The sequence below is a fragment of the Ambystoma mexicanum genome, chromosome 13 (assembly GCF_040938575.1).
Source record: "Ambystoma mexicanum isolate Mex_15411 chromosome 13, UKY_AmexF1_1, whole genome shotgun sequence".
NCBI classification, from domain to species: domain Eukaryota; kingdom Metazoa; phylum Chordata; class Amphibia; order Caudata; family Ambystomatidae; genus Ambystoma; species Ambystoma mexicanum.
In genome coordinates this window covers 199,616,928-199,634,021 of record NC_090938.1, presented here as the reverse complement: position 1 = coordinate 199,634,021, position 17,094 = coordinate 199,616,928, and the positions used below count along the sequence as shown (strand labels likewise).

Below are 17,094 nucleotides of genomic sequence, written 5' to 3'. Positions count from 1 at the left end.
AAGTAAACCTGCACAAAATCCTATTACATTTCCTGCAGGATTCCAGAAGAACTGAGGAAGGGTCAATGTCTCCTCTACATGTACCCATTTGCTCAGCCTGCCAATCAAACACCAGGGCAGTCACACAGGGTTCGGGTGACTAGCCAATCATCTGTCCCTACAAACCAGCAAACACTCAGGCCAACTCACACAGTATGTGTATTGGCCGATTTAGGGCTAGGCACCACACTTTAACCACTCCAAACCAATGCTGTGGGTGTAGGGCTGGGCTCACAGTGTGTGCATCTCAACCTTGTAAGGCTTGCCTTATGTTTACCCATAACAATTGACAATCCCAAAACAAAATTCCTAAGAATAGAAACATATATTAGTACCCCAAAAGTCTACCATATTGGTACATTGGGCAGCTAATGCAGTATAATTAGCTGCACCCAGGATGAAGACAAACCTAAATGTCAGCTGACCCTACCCTACTATATATTAGTGTTTGGTGATATAATTATCGCAGGGACAAAATGAGGTCCTTGAAAAGTACAGCTTTTCTAGGTTCCAACTCGGCAACCACAGGACTATAAGGTAAAAAGTGTTGCAGTAGCATCGGGACTTCATTATAAGTCTCCCTGACCACTAAAATAAGAGATCATAAAAATATGCAATGGAAAAGAAATAGCTTAGGGGCCTCATAAAATGGGACAGCAGAACCCACAAACATGTAATTCTGTCCTAACCATGTGGTAATGTTGCGTAGGAGGGTTGATTGTGTGAGTAGTGTAAGGTGGTGAGAGATGGAGCTGTGAGTCAATTAGTGGAGGCGAGCAGAGTTGACATGTTCACGAAAAACTTGCCTCTTTGTGATTAGTATTCAAATTTCCCTGAGGGTTTTGAGTTGATGTCTCTTTGTAAAGAGTTCTTCGCCTATGAAATGTTAATTTGCGCAGGGCAAATAACCGGAAGGAGTCAAGTAACCTGTGTTGCTTGGTTCGGGCTTTGTTTGTGGCTGTGTAACATGTTGTGAGAGTACGCAGAGTAGGATGCGCTTGAACGATGTCTCTTGGACTGGAGTGTCTGCTTATAGATATGGCGTGAGGTGCATTTGTTTCTCCAGCCTTTAAAGGTCTTGTGGTCACGTGACAGGTGTTTAAGGGTTTTCTAAAGGTTAGGTGATTTTCCTCTGTGTGCAGCCATTTTGGGCATAGAGTTCCAGAATGTGGTTGAGAGAACAGAGAAGGACGATCCTCGGTGGCATTTGCGACTGAAGCTCGCCACTGTTGCCAAGGCTGGGTTACTGGATGGTTACCAGACATTTGGTCGAAAAAAATTGGTCGACCAGACAAATGGTCGAACCAATTTGGTCGAAAACCAAATGGTCGAATTTTTTTTTTTTTTAACCCTTTTTTTTATTTTTTTGGGGGGGTCCCCCCTAACCCCCTTTTTTTCTCTAAAAACCCCTTTTTTTACAAAACGAAAACCCGAAAAATAAATATATAAATAAAAAAAAAAATTCGACCATTTGGTTTTCGACCAAATTGCGTCGACCAAATTGCAGTCGACCAGTTTTCAGTCGACCAAATGACTGGACACCTTACTGGATGATGGAGTTCCGTCTGGCTTGCAGTGGATGGTTTTCCTCGTGGTCGCTTCCCGGCCCTTGCCGTGGAAGGCTCGGTGAATGATGAACAGGGTTTTGAATTCACTCATCTATCCGAGCTTGGGAGTTTTCAGCACTGCTGCCTGTTCACTATGCATTGAGTGAACACAGCTTGCACCGCTGCTGACTGTTCTGTCTCGATTTTATAAGTGAAGTAAAACTGCACTTTTTCTGCCTGTGCATTACCACCTGTTACATGCCTGTTGTAAGGATGCACCTCCCAAATCGTTTTTTGTGCTTCACAGCGTTTTCTGAATGCGTTTAATAAAATATACTCTGTGTGATTAAGAGGCAATGACATGAGAAGAAGGGCAGAAATGAGTAGGCTCACTTACAAGACACAGGACACCCAGGCATCCGAATTCCTTCGTGCATTCAGCTTCAGACATTCATGACTGCTTGCGTCACCATTAACAGTCATGGGATACGGGATACCTCCTCCAGGTGCTTCCTGTTGAAACCAACACATTCGAAAAACATGAAAAGCTAGCATGCTACGTATGTTATGTTATGTTACACCATTTATATGGCGTCAAAGCCCGAGGGGCTCACCTCCAAGTAGGGTTTGCCAAAGTACATTTCAACTAATTTAGTTTTTTTAATGGGTGATTTTACCGACATTATATGCGGGGGCAGCAGCCTCCCCTTGACCCCCTACAATAATTATTCACCTAAACCCAGCCACACACATTTTTGGCAAAATACGTTGGAAAAAACTCAATGAAATCTACTTTCGACGAAAAATGCTGTGGCAAAAACTCCTGTTCCCCTCCAATGACTGCAGCCATTTATTTCTTTGGCCATTGCAAAACCAACGAGAGAGACACTGTAAGCGCATGAAAGAACAGAGAGCACTAAGCACTTGTTAGTAGAATATAAGCAAATTCCCCATCTCAAAATGGCGACTACGTTTGTTCACTTTTCCTTTAATGAAAACGTGTTAGTGGTTTGTGCAGGCCCCTCAAACGAGTTCACTGAGATTGACCATTCACTGGGTGTTACCAGTAAGAGCTGAATGATGGTGCTGGAAAATGGGGTGGCACCAATCTGAGGAGGCTCATTAAAAAACAAGCTATCAGAAGCCAATTGTTTCAGCTGATACAGACATTGTGTAGGAATGGGAACCATATCCGTGGTTATTTACGACATTCGACATGTTTCACTCCCTGGCTCACCCACTCATGGCCAGTCTTGTGGCTTCTTCTCTAGTACATCGGACTTCGGGCGCAGGCTTGGGCCAGTTGGGGCTCTTACCTTTTCTATTGTCCCAGCAAATGAATACACATTATATAGGATTGGGAACTTTATCTGTAGATATTCGCAACATTCAATAGGCGTCCCTCCATGACTCGCCCACTCTCGACCAGTCTTGTCTCTTCTTCTTCAGTGCACAGAACTTCAGGCACACTCTTGGGACTGTCGGGGCTCTCACGGTTTCTGCTTCCCAATGGGGATTATTCCACATCTACCCAGTTCTGTAACTGGTCCTTCTCGGCCTCATCCTTCTCACCATCGCTCGGCTTCAGATGGCCTCTTCTTGCCCTACATAGGCTGTGCCATTGGGTCTTTTAAGAGAGATGTCCCACTTGATATGATATGGCATTTATAACGCGCCTATACACAAGTGGTTCAAGGCGCGACGAGGCAAGGGAGGGGGAACAGTGGGAAGACAAAGACAACAATCCTTCTAGGCCAGGTGTCATTCAGATTGCGCATGTGCATGGGAAGAGGGAAGGGGAAAGTGCGGGGGCAAGGTGGAGGGGACAGTGGTACATGGGATGGTAGATAAATAACAATAGGAAAGGTATGGCCAGCTGGTGGTAAGTGCAAGGGTAAGTGCAGACATCGGGTGTCAAGTGCTGGAGGTGGGACTGACGGGATACAGAGACAGTGCCCAAGTGCAGGGGTTGCCCGGAAGGCAGTGCAGGAGTGTGACTAGAGGGGGAGCGGATCTGGGTCCGAGATCAGAGGGTGGCCAGGTAGCCAGTGCAATTTCAGTAGGAATTTGTAGGAAGGAATACATTTTTAATTTGATGTACTTAATTATCACCATTCTTAACAGGCAGGATTGACTTTTCCAATAATTACAATGATTTGGATGCAGATATTTTGCTAATAAGTAATACATCCCTAGTCAATAGTTATTAATTGCAAAAGTGATTTTAAATATTGAATTCCAGATCAAAAAGTGGGTGATGTATACCACCATTTTAATTTGCAATTAATTCAATACAATATCACACAATTATGTTAAGAGGCAGTCAATAACTACAACCACTTTGAGTGGCAATAGTCAAATATTCTATGTAAAAATGGAGCAGTTGCTTCAATTTTATATCAACAAAAGGAAATAATATATGTACTGCAATAACATATTCACACTGATGCAAAATGCTCCTGCATGGCTGATTTACCCAGTAATGACCTTGATCTAAAGGTTACAATTTGCAAAGGTTGACACATAGTGTTTCGGCTTATTGCTAAAGATTCACAAGGGTCGCTCATTTCTAACTTGCCTTCACCAGGGCAAAGTACCAAATATCATGACAATTTAACCAATGAAAAAAAGTGCAATTTGAGTTATGTCTCTTGCAAAGGATGATCAACATGATTCTCTTCATGTATTTTGATTTCCTACATAAAAACGACCCTCATTTTTTGATTTTTTTGTAGTACAGTGTGCAGTGTCCTCTCATAATTTCTCTTACAATTTCTTTAAACAGTCAAGGAGTGTGCTCCGAGTTATCATGCATTTATTTTTACATGTTAAGATGCACCAAGTTTATGCAGTGCTGTCAAGTGTTTCCTTTGCCGTCAATATAAACATTCTATAAAAGAGTATGTAAGGTACTATTTCTGTTGATTGCCTTTTTTTCTTCTTTTTCTTCAGATGTCAAATGGAATGAGCCAGCTTATCGGGGTGAAGGAGAATGGGTTGTCACAGGTATCAAAACTGCTTCAATCTGGAAACTCTGATGTTGTGAAGACGGGTACCTCCTTAATAAGTAACATGTCCCGGCACCCTTCCCTCCACAAAAGTATGGGTAAGACAGCCTCATGACCTTTTCACTTAACTAACAGCTATTTGCATGTCTCGGGAGGATAGCTCAGCTGCAACGTACTCGCCTTGGAAGCAAGACGACACGGAGCAACACAGGTTCGATCCCCGGGTCCGCGCTTAGAAACCTCTGGGTATTAAGCGTGTTATAAATAATCTATCATATCATATCACACAATGAATACCGTGAGTTACACAGTCAATGGTAATTCTGAAATCATGGTGTAACTGGGCTCTCGAGGAAAGGACGTGGAAAACCTCGGTATAGGGCTTCCATTCTGTAACATGAGGGATATCTGTGCTGTTCAATACCAAATCAAGTATGATCTGTACATCCAGAGTGATAGCTCTGCTCTGTAAGGATGGACCTTTAAGCTCTGTGGGGATAGAACTGCTGTTAAATGCATGATCTTTAAAGCTTTGTTAACTGGGTGATAGCTCTGCTATCTAAGGCAAGAATATTAATGAACTAAGTAACCTGAGGGTTATGGTTAGTGCATCGTGATACACATCTGTGCTGCTTCATGATACTACAAGTAGCAGCATAATGAGTTATCTTGCCTCTGCTCTTAGGAAGCCAGATCCTCCCTGATATCTCCAGAATGCTGGCCACCCCATCCACCAACACCACCAACTCTGAAGACATCATGTCGTCCGCCTGCTACACCATGAGGAACCTGGTCATGGCCAACCCCCAAGCGGCAAAACAGACCTTGAACAGAGACGTACTGAAAAATGTGGTGGACATGTGTCGGAGTGGGTGAGTGGCAGGGCAGTGGAGGAATTGTTTCAGTGAATGAGGGATAGTGGTAGGTGTGAGTGCAGAGGGACAGAATCCAGTAGTTATGGTGAGGCAGGAATAAACTGAGTGTGGTGTGGTAATAGAGGAACTAGGTGCATTACAGTAAGTGGGATAAGACAAAAGGATGTTGCAATGAATATTACTCCAGTCTAACAGAGAAAGAAGATACAACTATTGCATTACAGAAAGGTTACATAGCAGAGTTGATAAGAACAGAAATTCAATAAGATGTGATTGTTAAAGGAGCAAATAGGAGGTGTTTGAGAGTCCGAAGTTTATCAGGCATCTAAAAGGACGAGGAAAGAACCATGTGCCTTGTGGGATGACAGGGGGAAAAAACCGGCTTCATGGGAGAAGACATGTCAATCTGGGGTGGGTGGCAAGAACAATTCAACATGGAATAAGCAAGCATAGGACAATAAGAATAGTGTTACTGAGAAGGGGTTTTAACCAGGTGTGTTGTGCGGGTTGATAAAGTAGGGTTCTATGTGATTTGGTGAGAATTCTTGTCAAATTCGATTTCGTCAAATTCGTTTTTTCTTTTTTAAATTTGTCCACAGATGTATGTGGGGGAGACGCCCTGGATCCCCCCAACAACCCTCTTTCTTTATTATCATGATTAACCACCCCCTACATATATTTGAGGCCAAATTAGTCTATACAAATTAGAAACATTTGAATTTGATGAATTCTGTGGCGATGTAATCTCCCTGTCCCATAAAGCAGACTTAATGCAGGAACAGGGGTTAACCAGGTTTGAAGGGAGAAGAGAAAAAAAAAGTGCCATAGTTAAAGTATACAAATCCCAGCAATGGGAAAGAAATCTAAATCAATTCCAATGAGGGAAGATGATACACTGGTTAAAACAGAGAGAAGAAGCATAATCTGAGACTAGACAAAGATCAGATGTGACAGGGACAGGAAGAATAACCATTTTTTGCTCACAACCATTACTTGAATTAAACTAATTTTACACAACAAAAGAGTTCCTCTCAATGTCAAGCAATTGTTCTACTTACCAAAAACACCTGTTTTCCATTAAATGCTTATAAAGCATGATGTGTCCAATGTTAACTTTCTGCTGGTGGAAATTGTTTGTTATCTTCTTAATGATGCTTTCAGCCCTTTTATAGACAAAATGCAGGTACTCCTCTGAAAGGGTTGTGCATATTCATCAAAAGTGAAACAATAATGATGATTCCTTTGCTTCTAGTGCAACTCCTAAAGCATCCGAAGCCGCCCGTCTCTTCCTGACAGACATGTGGGCACAGAAAGAACTCCAGAGTGTACTGAAACAGGTACTAGATACTAGAGCATCATTCAATGTCAAGGAATAGTAATATAATTGAGAGGCAATTCTAGGTGGCAGTAAGATAGACAGGCTACCTCTGTCAACATATCTAATGACCACTCCACTCAGTCAAGAGATTTGATTTAGTTTCATCTTATATTTCAGATCTATTTTAGATAAAATCCTATGTGTGTTTGTCTTGCAAATTCAGAGATAGTGCTTTATATTGACTTCATTTGTTGCCATTAGTGAGAGTGTACTGAGTCATTGGAATACAAGTACAGATTCCGTTGCTTATTTTAGTTGCGTCTCGTTTGTTGTAGAATGGCTTAGATAAGAGCATGATGGGGGCTATCACTGGATCCGCACTCCGAAATGCCATCTCAAGAACCATCTGAGGAGCTTCATTGCATGCTGCAGGTGAGAAGGGTTGTCTCCCAATGACAGTCTTTGTTTGAACCCGAGAGCTGGAACATTGCTCCTTTCCTCCAGAGATTACAGAGGTATGTGTCTGATCATCGGTTTCTGGGAGTACGACATCTGATGTCTCACAAGCTGGTAGGGCATTTTTGACAGTTAATGATAGAACCATTTGTGTCTGATGTCTCTAACATACATTTGCAATTAGTGTGTTTATGCAGACATGTCCAACTCTCCAATTTTTTCATGGCACCTTTGAATACTCCATATAGATTTTATTTGTTGCATTATTGTTCTCAGAATTTGAGTGCGTTAAAAAAAATGGAAGTTAACAAATTCCAGACTGCTTTCTAGAAACCTGAATGAATGGGTGGCTTCCAACAGACATAGGAAATTTTGTGATTGCTGAGATTATGTGATTTTGATATGGGGGCTGTAACATTTATTAGCACCCGGTGGTTGGAAATTGCTAATCTCAGCACACGTTCCATGGAACCTGAAGTCTGCTTCCCCCACCCACACTGCCATCTTCCCCCACCTCCCTTATCTTTTATTTTTCCCGTTTCCTCCCACCTCCAGACCCCACTTACCTCTTTTCTTCGGCGGTGGCGCAACTCTCTGCCACGCTCTTCTGCTGCTGCTCTGCAGCCACCATGGAAATGGAAGAGGGGCTCCTTATGGAGCCCCGCCTTCCAGATCCATGGTGGCCATCTTGTGCCAGTATTTGCATTCATTGAACGGGACACCATGCACATCCCGTTTGTTGAATGAAAATACATTTTTCTTTACACTCCGGTTTCCCAGATTGGAAACCCGGTGTGCTAATAGCCTTAACACCCTTTCCGGTGGGCCGGTTCGGGTATTATCAGCTTAGGGATCCTTGTTAAATACCCTTGTTTCCCTCTGGCCTTTTACTCAGGCCAATAACACCTGATCCAACCTTCCGGATCGGGTCTTAACGCTTAAATAGTAGCCCCAGAGATAAAGACCGTTTGTGGATGATACCTCGATCTAGACTTTTAAACCCAAGAGAAAAGTATCCTTTAAAGACCCCAAAGATGCTTTTTTGACCAGCAACTGTCAGATTTTATGTATGTATTTATTGGAATGTACACACCACCAAACTACATTAGAGCACTGTCCTCTTCCTGAAGATGCATATGGGATTACTGGGTCTAACCCAGGGAGCCATACCTTGTGTATGGTACCTAGTTCTGGGAGACATATATATCTTCGACTCCACACTCTCCTTCTCTCCTCACACTTCTGACATCTCTAAGAAGTCACACTACCTGCTGCACCTCCTCAGAGGTATTCCTCCTTTCCTCTCCTTCCCCCAGAAGCTCACTGTCTCCAGAGCTCTGGTTCTCTCTAGGCTGGACTATTGCAACAGCCTTTATCTAAATCTGCCTGCTTCTACTCTCCACCCTCTGCAACTCATCCAGAACAAGACTGTGAGACTTGTCCTTGTCCTCAAGCCCAGGGATCGTATCTCTCCAGGATTGAAATCTCTGCACTGGCTCCAAGTGGCTGCGAGGATTAAGTACAAAACCCTCTGCATTGTCCTCAAGGCCTTCTGGGGTTTGTGGCCTCAATAGCTTCAACTCTCTCTTCCTAAATGTCTCCCTTCTCGAGCTCTTTGCTCATCCGCCTCCAACTCCCTTAGGGTCAGTCACTTCTCTAAGCAACAAGATGGTGGGAGATCTCTTTCCTCAGCTGGGGCCTCCCTCTGGAACAGCCTCCCTGTCTCCCTGAAACTTGAGGAGAATAATCTCCAGTTCCGGAAGCACCTCAAAACCTTTCCCTTTGCTTCTGCTTTTTCTCCTCCTCTTCCCTGCTGACCTCATGGCTGAAACTGCACTGGTTACCTGCCCACCTTCTAAACTCGGTGCCCAGGTCCCCTCCCACGCCAGTCGCACACCTGAACTGACTTTCTGGCAACCCCACGCTTGGGGACTGTTTTCTGTATCCCTACAGTCCCACTACAAGCACTTGACACCTGAGGCCTGCACTTACACGTGCACTTGCCACCTGCTGGCCTTACTGTTACTCATTGTCATGTATTCTTTTTCCCATGTACTGCACTGTCCCCTCCCCCTTCCCCACGCACTTGCTCGATCTGAATGACACCTGGCCTAGTAAGATTGTTGACTGTCTTCCCTCTGTTCCCCCTCCCTTGCCTTGTCGCGCCTTGAAACACTTGTGTACAGGCGCGTTATAAATGCCATATCATATCCTATCATATCATATCATATCATATCATATATCCTGTCATGCAAAATTAACAATTATAAGCAAAACAGACAGCAAGAAAACACAAAATGGAACATTATTGTCAATAACAAGAATGAAAGGGGTGGTTGGTTTTGGTGGCACAGTGGTAGTGCTATCGACAGAAATATTTGAGATTCTTGTCTGATTTTAATGTCAGATATGGTCACAAAGCTTACGATTTATAAGGACACACATAAAAAGTAAATAAGTAACATGCCCAGTAAAAACTCTTTTACTCGGACCCTGTTACGCATTCCAATACATAAAAGTGGTATCCGGTACACATCCCCACACCACCCGCGCTAGTCATATGCAAGCTTTGCACAGGGAATCCCACCATCCCAGAAGATTCATGGCCTCATTATGGGTATGGCGGTAACTGTGCTGGTAAAACCGACAGGTTGCCGCCGGACCCGTAATGAATTACTGGTGCCGGACTTCCCGGTAACACCGGGGTATTCCGACTCCGGCGGTCGGGAAGTCTGGCGCCGGTAATTTTGTAAGTCCCTATTCCCATGGAGTCCGACAGGACTCCATGGGAATGGGGACCACGGAAGCACCGCCACCGCCGGTGCTTCTGTGAAACTCTGAGGGCAGATGCTGTTCCGCCCACCAGGTCTGACCCTTGCGGACGGGATGGCTCCCGCTCGCAGTGTCATACTGTGCCGGTCCGGAAACACCGGTGCCGGTAGGCTTACCGGCACCGGTGTTTCCGCATCGGCACAGTTGTAATAAGGGCCTCAGTCTCTAAGAACGGGGCGTTTGGAACCCTTTACTTAAGAAGAAAAGGGATGTGTGTCTTAAGTCAGTGTGGTGGCCTAATTTGCTGCAGGGATCTGTAGGCAAATTGAAGGTTGCAGGCTGAAGTCTCAGGGGGCAGGACCAGCTTTCAATTCTTCACAGTCTGTAAAGTGAGATCAGCCCCTGTTAAGGAATTGCATGACTCTATGCAAACTTTCAGGAAAGAGTGATTAGGGTGAAACCTTGATAAAAAGATGTACGTTTCTGTGAACCCGCTACCTTCTTCTAGCTACAATGGCCATTCCAATGGCTGCAGGGTGCTCACACCTTCAGCATCTCAGTTGCTACTGGTAACACACATGGGACAGAAAGACCCACATAACACCTTAGAGCAAGGTCACGGATACAAGTTATAGAACTTGCTATCAGTGTGTAATGAGGTTGATTACAACAGCACCTCGACAATGACAGGGGCGGAGAACAGGTCTAACTGCCCCTAATACCACAACCGTCTTCTCCTAGGGAGTGGTGGTGTGCTGCCTGTCTAGGGATGGCCAGAACAAGAAATATAAAACCCACAAACTTTTTTCAGGTGTTTGGTTGTTAGTCTCGTTGTCATTACACATCTGAGTTCAAGACAGGACAAAGACAATATTTTTAGGGTATTTTTTAATAAAGTGCTCGATTGAATACAAATATTCACCCAAATCAAAAGGTAAAAAAAAACGCAAGTGTATCAGGGCTCATCATTTTATTGTTCCCCACACCTCTGGACACTTCACTTAAAAAGATTACTTAATTTCTAATTAAGAGAAACAGGACTGCGAAGACGTGATTAGATCTGTTCGCGGAACACTAAATGATCTAAGACTCCGGGATACGCTACACTTCAGCGCTATTCCCAGTTTATAGGTCGACAAGTTTCAATGTCCTTATATCTTGATGGCCACCTTCTTCAGGATCGTCTTCGACTACAACATTTGTCAGTTCCGCTAGATGAACCTCATTACCTCCATCATTTAATGAAGACAAAATCTGTACTTGCAGGCCATTGCTACTGTCAACACGGATTGGGCACGTGTGCGTTGTCTCTGCTTCCACTACTTAGACCAGCTACTAGAGTTTGTCACCGGTCTGGGTCACGGCACGTATTCCACACAGTTTCCGTGGGATGGAGTAGCTGGTCTAAGTAGTGGAAGCAAAGACTGTGGCAGCTGCTGCCTACAGTGCAGACAACGTACACGACCCAGTTTCTGTCCCATGCGTGTTACAGGTACAAATTTGGCAGAACTTGCTTAATTTCTAGGAAGGTCCTTGTATGTGATGAACCAGCTGCTACGCAACACCAATTTCAAAACCCATATTCATCCCAACATCACCTTTTTATAAGGAAATTCATGCTGGATCCTGACAGCTTCATTATGGTATTACATAGTGACTTAGTTACCCAACGTAATGGTCCTCAGTTTATCAACTTGGAAAGGAGAGATGTCTAAGTTGAATCTAATGCTGTGTGAAGCTGTGACTGCTGGTTACTAAGAGCTGTCTGAAGCAGGCTCCAAACTCATCAAGCTATCTGCCCGGCTGGTAAAATATCAATGGAGCTAACTGGCTCTACTCAGGTTGGGCTGGATGGCTTAGGTGCACTGAGCTTGCTGCAGGAATATGACTTGTGACATAGGTTTGATAACCCGGTGAGGGCTTACTCAGCCTTTATCTTCCTGAGTTTACTAAATTGAGTATCACGGTGTAGGTAATAGTAGACAAATTTTGAAGCACTTACAAAATTGAGCAATACAGCCGGAAGATCGCTATAATTCAACACATTATTATTAACTCACTGGTTAACAGGAGACCAAATCTGTGATAGTCTAAGTAGACTCGAATGTCAACTGAGGAACACGCTGAGTAAATAGTCTAGTTCATTTCATATTCCTTAATTCTGTGGCACAATTATGGTCATGGCTTAGAGATATTTGCTAAATGTCTGAGCTAAAATTGCCCAGAACCCAGCCTGCACACTCACGATAAGTGAACCAATGGTTCTACACTACCCTAATAACTTAGACAGACATGTACAAACACAACAAAGTGTGGTTTAATATGAGTGCTCAAACACAGTTGAGCTTTGTAGCAAAGTAAATCATTGAAAAATGTTGTCTCTCGATAATATTGGTGAGCTAAATTTCTAACAGTTGGCCCTGTTTTTTTAAACGATACAATTAAAAAATTGCTGTCAGAGAAATTACAGATTTAGTCAAGTTTACAGATATTTTTCCATCTTTTCTTTTCAGAATTTGCCACCATCTTCCAACCTGTGGCCTCGACAGGGTCGACATTTGTTCTTGGTCGGATCTAAACCTTGCTGCGAGGCAAATGGAAATTTGAGGACAAAACGTTTTTTTTTTTTGTTAATTTTATTTTTGTCTTGTTTATTTTTGGGAATGGGGGCGAGTTTTTACATGATGTCTCCGAGCTGCACGGATTTTGCGTCCTCACTGTTTATTTTTTTTCCAAAATGGCGTCTCAAGCGGAATCAACAACACAGCGTCTTGGAGTTTGTGATCATCGTAGAGGATCAAAAGAGTATCAGTACTTTTGCTAGGGTGTTTAACTGCAAAGCTATCATGGCCATCATTTGATGCCCTTGCATCTGCTTATTGTTTTTGCTTTTTGAGATACAGTGCCCAATTGTGGTGTCCTTAAAATGTGTGGCGGATCTGTTATGTGGCTTTAGACTGGATAACATTCCTGCTTCAGTTGCGTTTCCCCCCCATGCCATACAACATCTGGTACAGTCTTGGGTTCAATGGAACTCTATGGGGGGGGGAAGAAATCTCTTTTTATTCCAGTAGGTGGTAGGAGGTTCAGCTGCAAGTATCAACGTGTGTGCTCCAATGCTAGCCAGCGTGCCCGCCAAGGGCAAAAACCCTCTTTGCTTTGAAAGACATTTTAAATAGATCCAGTTCTGTAGTCCAGTGGCAATAGATGCAGGAATGTGACAAATTCCTATTTTTTGAAAGAAGTTGTAGCTGGTGTGAACATTTGTGCTTTTACCCCCAGCCCCAAAAAGCTAATGCCCTAAAACCACTTTATCACTTTTCCGCCCATCAATATGGCCACTGATGTCACTGCCATATCTATGTATAATATTTGGATTAAAAAGTAATAGATAATATAAAATGGCTTAGCAAAAGACCTGTTGCTAAGTGTTAAGCTCTTCGAATACTGTTATGTGCCTTATAAAATGTCCTTTTCGTCGTGTGTATGTATCAATTGAACTATCTTGTGCCCTGTGATGAAAAAAAAGTATCACTCTGAAAGAGTAGAGCCCATTGACTATTTGAAATGGTCATCCCCGAGTCTGGTCATCCTTAGTATATTCTTGAAAAAAAAAGAAGGAAGAGAATACTGTACACCCTTGATTTAATTCTGCACATGCACGCGTCAGTATTGGCGCAGAAAGCTAATGTGTTAAACTCGCATGAAAATATTTTTAAAAAACATCACTCGATTTCAGAATGTTTTATGGGAGGATTACAAACTGGTACCACTGCCACTATTGTACAAGCAGAAATTCCACGCAGTGGAGTAGTGCCGGATTGTGGCAGGGTGCTGAGATCTCGGTGTGCCAACTTTTCCAGCTTTTAATGGAACGGTTAGAGATTTTTAATATTGCGTGCCGTGGGAGGGACAAACCTCCGTTGGTAACTTTAAAAAAAAAATCCTTTGAGAAAATGCTGCACTTTTTAAATTGTATTTTTAAATTGAAATGATCTGAACTTTTATTGAATGTAACAATAATTTCAGAGGGGAATCTTGAGGTCACTGGAGTGCTTCATCAACATGTTTGGAACCTTGCATAGCGGGGTTTGACTTACTGTCAATGTGGGCATGGTCTTGCTGTCAATGTGGGCATGGCCTTACTGTCAATGTGGGCATGGCCTTACTGTCAATATGGGCATGGTCCTACTGTCAGTGTGGGCATTGCCGGCTCTGAATAAGACACTCAAGCGAATTTTCAGTCTTTTTAATTGTACAGTGCTTTAAATGCCCCCTGAGGGGGAAAAAACTCAGCACTCTAAAAACTTTTCGACATATTTCTGAGGCAATCTCAAGATTCCCCTCTCGGAACATGCATTCACATATTTGTATATATATATATGTATGTATATTGTGGTGGCCCGCAGAGTGCGTTTTGATAGATAACTGTTTTTTGTACTGTGGTATGTCATAGAAAGATCAAATGAGGGCACAGGATTTCTCATGAATGTCTGGTTGCAAGGGCCTGGTTTGTACTTTATAAAAACGAAACAAATAAATAATATTCTACCTTTCAAAAGGGGTGGACGTTACTTCTTTTAAGCAGCGGTTGGTTAGCGCCTAGCTTGCGATGCAGACTTTATTTCAATGTGGAGGCTGCTCTGGAAGTGAATGTTATATGAAGTAAAGTTCATTTCAATAATTACCACGTGATTTTACAGCTAGTTTCTGAAGAAGTACATGTTAAACTATCTTAAACAATGACACTGGCCCTCATTACAAGTCAGGCGTTAAGGGTTTAACCGCGCCGTCGGCGCCGTTAACCCTTAACGCCTGATTCACACTTTAACGCCTGCTTTTTGCAGGCGTTAAAGTCCAAGGCGCTAAGCGACCTTGGTGCTAATTACAGCACCGTAATTTACGGTGCTGCAATTAGAGCCTTCCCCATCCCCATTATGCCCTATGGGGCAAAAATGGGAATGGGGAAGGGCAAATGGTGAATGGGGAATTACCGCCCCACTCACCTTGGAATGGGGCGGTAATTCCGCCATCCACCATGGCGGAATCCGGCATGGACCATGGTGCTAATAGCACCATGGTCGCCCGTCGGACTTGTAATGAGGGCCATTGTGTTATTCAGATAGGACCCAAGTAATCTACAATTGATTTACACTCACCAGCATCATTTGAAAGAAGGACTACATCCCTAAGGGTTAAATCATAGCATGCGCTCTTAGAACAGTGGGTTAAACACTTGGTGCAGTGAGCCCTGTTCGGTCTGTCAGTCATAGGTTTGAATCCCAGCAAGGCCAACTCCGTCTTTCATTTTTCAAAGATCAATAAATGAGTACACATTTCTACTGGCTAATAATAGTAATATATCTTAAAATATGTCCCATGTGAAGCACTTTAGATTAAAGTGCTATATAAAAAACATATTATTATCATTAGCCTTAACTTGTTGGCTGATTAACTTGGAAAGACAAGACTCTAACCTGCATATGCATTGGTGAATTTTGTGCCTAAAAAGATTTGCATTCATTTCTTTGTACGGCTTAACAAAAGTTTCCTTAAAATAGTTGTTTTTTATGGGACCGATCAGCAGGCACACGATTATCTCAAAATGAGATTCGGCAGGCGAAGAAATGTGCCAGGAAACTAATTCTGTCTACCATCCTTAAGTTTGAATCTGCAATTGTGACGCAATATCTCAGTTGAAATGTTCAGGGTCAGCCCATAAAATAATATGGTATGGTCAATATGTTTAGTAATGGGACTGCAGCTACCAGAATGCATCATGACATCAGTTTCGAAACCAGGAGCTGGATTGCTTGCTGGATTTTGGTTCTAAAACATACTTTAATGAATCTGGACCAGGGGATCAGATTAGGCCTTCCGTTGCATAAACACATCTCTTAGTTACACTTGATCCCCTACCAGGAAGTATTTGATTTGTAAGTTGTCCATATTTCTTCTGCATCTGATCCTAGTTAGGGGGGTTGCCGGTGTGTTAAAAAATGTGAAGATAATTGCTGTATCCCTCACATCTGTGTGGAGTCTATTAGTGAAGCACTCTTTCATAAAGAAATACACTTCTTTTATCATGTGGAGAACTAAAAGGGTGGAGCCAATAATGTTGGTTGTAATTGGTAAATAACGCTGGCTGTATAGTAACTGGCCATTACAGAACCTCAAAATGACACCGAACTGTAAAACCTATTTCTAATATCCCTGAAATAAGTACCCAGGGCTGTTATAATCATGGCGACGCTGGAAGCTAGCACTGGAGTCATAATACCTGTTATTATTATCAGCAGATGTTGGAAGAGCCAATATGTGTAACACACAGCATATAGTCTGTGTAGCACCATCTTTGCCATTCTGGAGTGAGTGATGCACAAGTCCAGCGGACATCACGCCATTCTAAGAAAGTCAGTTGCAGAGATGGCGATTGTGGCTATGGAAGACCCTGTGCTTGAGTAATGACTATTGAGCGTCCCTCTTGATTACAACAAGTGGCGACAAAGGTGGGATGCCTGCTCGTGCTCGCTGCTGCTGGAGCCCTTATCTGCTGGCTATATAGACCTGGCTGTACATCCATACTTGGAACAGGAAAAAATAAAAGTCCCATAATGCAATGTGAAAATGCAGGTTTGGCTCAAGACATCACATGTAACAAGCATAACCACAGCAGTTATGGAAATTAACACCAGCCTCCCAAAAATGTGATTGATGAAATATCACTAATTGGGAAAGAAACTGATTTGGCGACTTGTGAAAAGAGAACCGTCAAATACCTCTGAAGTATCATATGATATGATATTTTATTTCTATCGCACTCGTACACAAGTGTTTCAGAGCAAGGCAAGAGAGGGGAAACAGGGGAGAACAAAACAGCGATTTTACTAGGCCCAGTGACATTGAGAATGCGCAAGTGCATGGGAGAGTGGGAGGGGAAAGGTGCATGGAAGGGGGGAGGAGAGGAAAGTGCGAAGCAGAGGAGAAACAGATAAATAACAATAAATAAATAATAGAGGCAACAAACAGTGGTAGTGCAGCCAGCAATTTGCAAGTGCTAGGTTTAAGGCAGCAGACAG

At 43.0% G+C, this 17,094-nt stretch overlaps 1 protein-coding gene across 2 annotated transcripts in view; it reads left to right on the top strand.

The window, feature by feature from the left end:
- Window positions 1-14,576, top strand: part of PKP1 (plakophilin 1) — a 239,189-nt gene extending 224,613 nt beyond the window's left edge. Inside the window, exons 10-14 of one of the 2 annotated variants that reach the window (XM_069633637.1) lie at window positions 4,539-4,692; window positions 5,280-5,466; window positions 6,722-6,806; window positions 7,123-7,219; window positions 12,529-14,576. In XM_069633637.1, coding sequence (XP_069489738.1) covers window positions 4,539-4,692; window positions 5,280-5,466; window positions 6,722-6,806; window positions 7,123-7,197 — 501 coding nt within the window. In that variant the 3' untranslated portion in view covers window positions 7,198-7,219; window positions 12,529-14,576. The remainder of the gene's footprint in view (window positions 1-4,538; window positions 4,693-5,279; window positions 5,467-6,721; window positions 6,807-7,122; window positions 7,220-12,528) is intronic. The other variant, XM_069633638.1, reaches the window with a different exon arrangement.
- The last annotated feature ends 2,518 nt before the right edge of the window (window positions 14,577-17,094 follow it).